Source organism: Salmo salar, chromosome ssa01 (assembly GCF_905237065.1).
Source record: "Salmo salar chromosome ssa01, Ssal_v3.1, whole genome shotgun sequence".
In the NCBI taxonomy this organism is placed as follows: Eukaryota; Metazoa; Chordata; class Actinopteri; order Salmoniformes; family Salmonidae; genus Salmo; species Salmo salar.
The window spans coordinates 129355859-129364509 of NC_059442.1; the positions used below are offsets into that span (position 1 = coordinate 129355859).

General features: G+C 43.3%; 1 protein-coding gene across 2 annotated transcripts; it reads left to right on the forward strand.

Annotated features, from left to right (window-relative positions):
* Positions 1 to 151: 151 nt before the first annotated feature.
* On the forward strand, positions 152 to 7815 carry LOC106562327 (stearoyl-CoA desaturase 5). 2 transcript variants are annotated; one of them, XM_014127151.2, is made up of 6 exons: positions 152 to 602; positions 1998 to 2128; positions 2888 to 3093; positions 3303 to 3535; positions 3768 to 4034; positions 5451 to 7815. In XM_014127151.2, the coding sequence occupies exons 1-5, from the start codon at positions 356 to 358 to the stop codon at positions 3989 to 3991; spliced, it is 1041 nt and encodes a 346-aa protein (XP_013982626.1). In that variant the 5' UTR covers positions 152 to 355; the 3' UTR covers positions 3992 to 4034; positions 5451 to 7815. The 2 variants fall into 2 exon arrangements, with proteins under 2 accessions (XP_013982626.1, XP_013982607.1); XM_014127132.2 differs by having other exon boundaries at positions 3768 to 7815.
* Positions 7816 to 8651: the final 836 nt, after the last annotated feature.

An 8651-nucleotide genomic window follows, 5' to 3' on the forward strand; every position in this document is an offset into this window, starting at 1 on the left:
GTAAAAAGCTAAACTGTACAAGATCAGTTATTTTCCTGGATCATCATCCTTGCACTCAGCTGGTCCTGATTCCACGTGTTCTTACATCAGGACCACCTCAGCTGCGCCACTGCAGCTCCCGTGCGCGCCACACTAGGGCTTTCAACGCTCTCAGCCAGCGCACCTCCTCATCCTCACTGGCATTGAGGTCAGAGCAGAGGAAGGCGAGAGATCCGTGTGTGTGAGCTTTTACCTGGAAATGTATTCGTTTTTGCTACATAGTTTGTGACTTTATATTTTCCATTGAGGTAACTTCGTTTTAGCCAGTCGAACTGATCATAGGCCATATTCCCATATTGCGCATTGTGCTGTGGAGATGGTGAGTGTTCCGGACGCAGTTGTTCTTCAGGATGGGGAGACTGTAGTCGAGGAGCCAATGGGACCTAAGGACTGGAGCGAGATGGCGATGGAAGCTCCGTGTCGGGCTGGAGATGAGAAGGCTGACCGGTGGCGGTCTCTGGGAATCGTATGGAGAAACGTTATCCTCATGGCCCTTCTGCACATCGGGGCGGTGTATTCCATCCTTGTTATCCCCAGAGCGAAGCCCCTTACCTGGGTCTGGTGTAAGTCTGATCTGCCGGAGATAACTTGCCGTGTGGAGGCTACCACTCATAGCGTGCTTGTGCAACTTCTGGAAATTACCATTGTAGTCGGTCGGTGCAAGCGGATGCCACTGAATACGTGATGAGATGCATGTTATATGTAGTCTACCCGACTCCCAAAGTGTATGCTATTTATGTTAAAACATTTATGAGTAAACAAAGGAGATGCCAGCACTATAAATAATGATCAATATTGCGCTTGTGAATTGAATTACACCTTAATGCGCCTGTGAATTTAATTTGACCTTAAAAAGGCATAGTGTTTTTTCAATGTTATAGAGCAGAGTGGCCTGTCTTAGTCTGTAACCATCAACTATTTTAGAGACAGTAATTCCTCTGATTTCATAACTAGGAAGGTATTGTCATATTAGACGTTTAATGCACGTAAGCTAATATGTAGATTTTTTAGAGTACATATATTTTTTTGCTGTGAGAGCTTTCAGTGAGATAATTGAGATGACAACTGAACATCTTGAACAGATTGTTCCTTCAAGATGTAGTGGCGTCAAGTACGCACCATGTCAGAAACAGCAGGCATCTTGTTTTATAAGGGTTTCTAAATTAAACCTGTTTAAACGACAAAGTGAGAAAGTGTGTTGATGACCTAAAACATGAATATATGGTAGGTAATATCCGAAACGAATTAAAAAGAATAATTTAAAATCAAGTGTTATCATCTACCAAATTACCATGTTATAATTATTAGCTACATCATAATTTTGAGCTATTAAGACATTAATTGAGGGATAACCATAATCTGTCGTTTGTTTATTTTCTTGGAAGACGTTGATGCTGGACCATGTCCAGTCACAGTGTGTCCGGCCATGTACGGGAAGTGTCTGTGCCACTCTGGGCGGGTGTTTACCATGCCCCAGTCAGCCAGTCATCACAGTGATGCACTGTTCCTGGAATCAATTCCACAGAGACATCAGATGGCACAGCTCTCCAAGTGGAACCCTTTTCATTAGTCTAGTCATTAATCGTTTGAACAGGGGGGCAGGGGGGGGGGGACACTATTTATAGCTGCACAGCCTCCGGTCTATGACCCCTCATTATTCAAAAGCACCTTTTTTTTGTGAACTGGGTGCCAAACAGGGAGATTTGGATGAGCATAAACTCTCAGCCTGGTATCCACCTGTAACATTTACTAACCTGCTCGCCCTGCTGCTATCCTGGACCTCTTGCAAAGAGATTTCATCTCAGTGAGACTAACCCAGATAGATGAATGTCAAATAAAAGAGAGGAATGTGTTTTTTAAAGATGAAACTGTTGTGTGTTCAGGAGGGTGTTCACCTATATGTTTATTCATATATATATTTTTTAATGAATGTCGTGTCTTCTGGTGTGTTGTTGCAGCCTACGTGTGTTTCATCGTGACAGCCCTGGGGGTGACAGCAGGGGCCCATCGGCTGTGGAGCCACCGCTCCTACAGGGCCAAGCTTCCTCTCAGAGTCTTCCTCGCAGCCGCCAACTCCATGGCCTTCCAGGTTAGTTCATGTCCTCCATCCCTCTCTCTCCCTCCGTACTGTTGACATCCCCCTGAAGATATTTGTTAATTAGTTCAGGTGGGAGTCACTCATTAGAGAACCTTCATAAAGCACAGGGGATGTATATACAACTTCAATGTAGTATCGTATTGCTGGTCTTTCTGCCCTTTCAGACACATAAAAGACATCTGCGTTTTTTGAAATACATTTCTAAAACAGGTAGATATTGTTTCATTTCTGAACTTCTACAAATCAAAAGCTATTTCTTCCAAAGTCTCTCTGCGGCTCTGTTGCGTCATGTCAGCATTACCTCTGAGGAAAGGACCAAAACACAACCCAACAGACAAACTGGCAGCTATAAACCTGAGCTGAGTTTCATCCCTCTGGAACACATGACCCCATTTGATCTGAGTTTCAGGTTAATGAATCTAATTAAGTGGCTGACCGTTGTGCTCTCAGTCTCCTCCCAGGACCTGAAATATATTACACCACTGGTTTCTAAAGCAGGGAAACAATGGCTGCTGTGGGAAGTCTCCTGGACAGAAAGAATAGTGGTGTCGTCATGACTACCCAGGTGCACTGCGAGAGACTTTTCTAGAATAACAAACTGTAGATGATGTCATGTCTCTCTTCCACAAATAAATCATGAATGTCCACCAGAAACTGAATGTCCTCTTTATGTAAAACTTGCCTGAATGCAGGATTCAAAATGTTCACTTCGCCCATTTTCACCCATCGTTTTCCTCCTCTCTTCCCCAGAATGACATCTATGAGTGGGCGAGAGACCACCGTGTGCACCACAAGTTCTCAGAGACAGATGCAGACCCCCACAATGCAACACGAGGCTTTTTCTTCGCTCACATTGGCTGGCTGTTTGTGCGTAAACACCGCGATGTCATCGAGAAGGGAAAAAAGCTGGACGTCACTGATCTCTTGGCTGACCCCGTGGTCCAGTTCCAGAGAAGGTGGGTCCACTGCCCCATTTCACATTGACCCTTAGCTCTAGCCCTGTTTGATTGACCAGCACACAACACCCTAACTCTGCACTTGTTTTACTGTAAGTTGAATACAGATATCACAAGTTACTCTGAATACGAGCTAAGATATACTCTCCTCTCCTCTCTTCCCTCTCTACTCCTCTCACCCCCTCTTCCTTTCTACTATTTCATCCCAGGTATTATAAGACCTCAGTCCTGATCATGTGCTTCCTGGTTCCCACTGTGGTTCCCTGGTACTTTTGGGGTGAGACACTGTGGAACTCCTACTTCCTGGCATCCATCTTGCGTTACACGGTCTCGCTCAACGTCACCTGGCTGGTGAACAGCGCCGCCCACATGTACGGGAACCGGCCGTACGACCAGAACATCAGCCCCCGCGAGAACCGCTGGGTCACCTTCGGAGCCATCGGTGAGTCTGGCTATGACCTGTTATAACTCCTATACAATGTCTTATACTGTAGTGACTGATAATGTTGCTGTATCTAGGGTCACTCTTCATTACTGCTTTGACTTGTCTGATATATTGTCTGATATTGTACGATTCAGATGAATGGACTGAAATGACTGGAACTGTATGCAAAATAATACATATGACATTTGTACTTCCACTCCCCACCTATCCCCTATACACATACTCCTAGGTGAGGGTTTCCATAACTTCCACCACACTTTCCCCTTTGACTACTCTACCAGTGAGTTCGGCCTGCGCTTCAACCCCACCACCTGTTTTATCGATCTCATGTGCTGGATGGGCCTAGCCAGCAACCGCAAGAAAGCCTCCGTGGAAACAATACAGTCCAGGAAACTAAGGACAGGGGATGGGAGCTACGGAGCGGTCAACAGCACACAAGATAAAGAAGCATGAGTGGTGGTTCTCACTGAACCAAGTTGTGGTTGAGAAGTCCACGGTGAGACGTCAATATATTCTTAGACCGCCACTGCATTATGATTTATCATCATGTTTCGTCTGCTATATTTTGTACTTTGTTCTTTTGGATCCCCAAATTGTACATTATGTTCTGACACAAAGGTGTAGTTTTTGACTCACTGGTTAGTTAATCCAAGGTTTAGTCTGGAAACCAAGACAACCAGACACCTTTTGAAATCAGAAAATCAAATCCTAGCATTGTTACTTACCTGTTGCATGAGCTTCCACAAGCCAGGCTCTGCAGTACATTACTATGTGGAGAAGGGTTTCTAGTGCAGGGTGACTGGTGGGGAGACATTATAAAAGATGACTCCTGCATTCAGGATACACATGCTGTTTATTGTCAACGTTTTGGTTGTCGCGTCTTGAAAAAGGTCACAGACCGAAACGTGGACGGTAAATGTCAGTCACGTGTAGAGGTAATGGTGTATGGGAGTTAACTTTAATATGTTTCGACATGTTTACCAGAACGGGACGTAAGGGAGAGAGGAGAGGTCTCTTGTTTCCTGTTCATGGTCCCTGGAGAGTTCCCTCTAGCGTGGAAACTCACGTAACCTGTACCAAGTCCCCACCCCCCTTCAATCCTTCATCACATCGAGATGACCTTAGGCGGTGTGAAATAGGGCCGCTGGTTGCGGGGAATGTTTATTTTATTCCCTTGCCTTACCATCAATCAGAATGTATCGCCTGTGATGTATAACTTCTCTGTTTCCCTCCACGTTCAGCTTGTCTGCGAGACACAGACATGCGGAATAAAGCAACGTCTAAGTAGACGTCTGAGAAGCAGATAGATGACTGAGGAGGTCAGATAGATGACTGAGGAGGTCAGATAGATGACTGAGGAGGTCAGATAGATGACTGAGGAGGTCAGATAGATGACTGAGGAGGTCAGATAGATGACTGAGGAGGTCAGATAGATGACTGAGGAGGTCAGATAGATGACTGAGGAGGTCAGATAGATGACTGAGGAGGTCAGATAGATGACTGAGGAGGTCAGATAGATGACTGAGGAGGTCAGATAGATGACTGAGGAGGTCAGATAGATGACTGAGGAGGTCAGATAGATGACTGAGGAGGTCAGATAGATGACTGAGGAGGTCAGATAGATGACTGAGGAGGTCAGATAGATGACTGAGGAGTCAGATAGATGACTGAGGAGTCAGATAGATGACTGAGGAGGTCAGATAGATGACTGAGGAGGTCAGATAGATGACTGAGGAGGTCAGATAGATGACTGAGGAGGTCAGATAGATGACTGAGGAGGTCAGATAGATGACTGAGGAGGTCAGATAGATGACTGAGGAGGTCAGATAGATGACTGAGGAGTCAGACTGAGTGGATGAGGTCTCTGACTGATTCAGTCTTTAATGATCATAGTTCACCTCTATGCTTTCAGAGAATCTAACGGACCGTGGAAGAAGTGGCGGGTAGATGTTCAATATATCAGTCAAAGCAAGGCCGCACTGCAGCTTCCATGGCGACGAATTAGTAGTTTAAAAAACGCTCACAGGAACATTTCAGCGTTATCTACTCACTATGCTGAAAGTTCAGTCTCCATATTTACACCACACGACACCACTACTCTCAGGTATACAACAGAAGTCTGTCGCTCATGATGTAGTGGGAGCGATTCAGATTTGAATTCAATACAAGACAGAACATGAGAAAAAGACATGAGGTACGAGAGCATGTACTGAACTTTGATCTATCCCTTTGATGAATTGATGATCTATCTATTTGATCTATCCCTTTGATGAATTGATGATCTATCTATTTGATCTATCCCTTTGATGAATTGATTCCACTCTATTATTATGTTATGTTATGAGAGATAACATTACCATAGGACTTTTATTACTACTGTGCTTTATAGTATTGTTGAGAGATGAGCTCGTCTGTTATATGCCTGTGTTTTCCTCCCCCAGTGACTGTATTTGTTTCTATTCTGTACCTGTCTTGTGTGGGTTATATGCTGTGTCGATATCAATAGCCTATATATTTCTGGTTTAGTTGTTTAGTTCTTATTGGACACACACATACAGTTGTGTTTAGCTAAACTTGTAGGGACACACAATTGATTCCCATTCAAAATCCTATTTTCTCTAACCCCCAACTCTAAACTGAACCCTAAATCTAACCCTTACCCTAACCTTAACCCGAAAACCTAACCCCTAACCCTAAACCCCTAGAAATAGCCTTTTTCCTTATGGGGACTAACAAAATGTTCCCTGTTGGTCAATTATTTTCTTAGTTTACTATTCTTGTGGGGACCCCTGGTTAAACTCTCTCACACACACACACACACACACACACTCGTATAACTAACCTTGTGGAGACACACAATTCAGCCCCATTCAAAATCATATTTTCCCTAAACCCCTAACTTTACCATAATCCCAAAACCTAGCCCTAAACCTAGCTCCTAACCCTAACACTAATTCTAAACTTAACCCTAAACCCTCTAGAAATAGCATTTGACCTTGTGGGGACTAATAAAATATCACCAGTTGGTCAAATGTGAATTAGTTTACTATTCTTGTGGGGACCAGATAAGTAAACACGTCCAGAGGACGGTGGAGTTTCCTTTGTAAATGACTGGATCCGGCTGAGAGGATACATATGATTAAACTGATGTGTGGGTAACTGAATGTCTATAGTATATCATCGTGCCATTATTATAGCTAAGATACATTATTTAATGCAAATGCTTTATGTGTGTGTTTGTTGACTTTGTGCCATGCTTTGGAGAGGGCTTTTTCAATAACCAACTATAGTATAGGGGAGAGTGGGGTAAGTTGAGCCATTTTTGACATTCAGCATCACCCCATCAAGGGAAATATAGTATTGTTTCTAACAAAGATACCTATATACACTGAGTGTACAAAACATTATGAACACCTGCTCTTTCCATGACATAGACTGACCAGGTGAAAGATATGATTCCTAATTCCCTAATCCCTAATTTAACACTTGTTAAATCCACTTCAATCAGTGTAGATGAAGGGGAGGAGACAGGTTAAAGAAGTATTTTAAGCCTTGAGACATTTGAGACATGGATTATGTATGTGTGCCATTCAGAAAAATGTAAGTGCCTTTGAACAGGGTTTGGTTGTAGGTGCCAGGCGCACAGGTTTGTGTCAAGAACTGCAACACTGCAGGGTTTTTCATGCTCAACAGTTCCCCGTGTATATCAAGAATGGTCCACCACCCAAATGACATCAAGCCAACTTGACACAACTGGGGGAAGTACTGGAGTCAACATGGGCCAGCATCTGTGGAACGCTTTGCCACCTTGTAGTGTCCATGCCCTAATGAATTGAGGCTGTTCTGAGGGCAAAAGTGGGGTAAGGATATTGTGTATCCTTGGAAAAATAAGAATTCATTCTAAACAGTTTTGAAAGCAAAGCTTGTCCAAAAAAAAAGTGGTATCTTGACACAACCTACCCCGGGTATGAGGTAAGTTGAGCCGCGGGACAGGGTAAATTAAGCCGTCTACAAACTTCTGTAATGAATGAAATATGACCACTACCTTTTTAAAACCATTGTCTTTTAATCATTTTAAGCAGATTTGAACACAGGCTAAACACTTAACAAACACTTTGTACCTAAAAAAAAAACACTTAACATCAGGCCCTGTTGTTACCTCATATCCCAGTGATAATGTCTTGCGTTACGCCTGGGAACAAAACATTTCAATTGGCTCAACTAGCCATTGGCTCAACTTACCCCATAGCCATTGGCTCAATTTACCCCATAGCCATTAGCTCAACTTACTCCAAGGCAAACATTTTCATGCTGGTTTAAGACCTCATATTGAAGCTTATAGAGACCCTAACTGATGTATAGAACAATGTTTAAATGATCTACTTTGCTTTAGATACACGCATAATTAAACCTCTAACACAATAAATTCATTTGACCTGGTGAAAATGTGTTTTTTGGACCTAACTTGCTCACCACTTTTTCCATTTGGTTTCTTCCTTCAGACTTCATGAAACGATGACCTCTTCCTAAACATTGTGTCCAATGATACATTTTGTGTATGGTTTTCGAGAACTTTAAAGCAAATCTCCCCCGTGTTTATGTTTATTGTCTGGAAAAGCAGCTGATGTCCCTACCAAGTCCTCTGAGGATGGAGGAACGTTTGTGTGCATTTTCTTTTTCATTTCAAGTACAGGATCTATTATGGTTTTACTCTATAGCCATTGGCAACATGCCAACATAACACGATTCCATTATAATAGCCTAGTATGCATTAGCATAATTGAATACAGCAGAAACCCACATACTTGGGAGACGCACCACAGCAGAGCAGCTCCAAGTGGCCTGCTCTCAGGTCACACAGGCTATAGTGTAGGATAGGGCAGCTTGCATGCTGGAAACAAGAGGCGTATTGCTATTACTCTTTCCTACGGAGCATGGAAAAGATGTGTCACGGGGTTAAGGTGTCAATGCATTACATTCAATGGGAAAAGACGTGGCACAGGGTTAAGGTGTCAATGCATTACATTCAATGGGAAAAGACGTGGCACAGGGTTAAGGTGTCAATGCATTACATTCAATGGGAAAAGACGTGTCCCGGGGTTGACGCGTCAAT

Coding starts and splice junctions, on each gene's coding strand:
- LOC106562327 (XM_014127132.2), top strand. CDS start 356: ATGGTGAGTGTTCCGGACGCAGTTGTTCTTCAGGATGGGGAGACTGTA. Junction 603..1,997: donor GCCCCTTACCTGGGTCTGGT/GTAAGTCTGATC, acceptor GTGTTGTTGCAG/CCTACGTGTGTTTCATCGTG. Junction 3,536..3,767: donor GGTCACCTTCGGAGCCATCG/GTGAGTCTGGCT, acceptor ACATACTCCTAG/GTGAGGGTTTCCATAACTTC.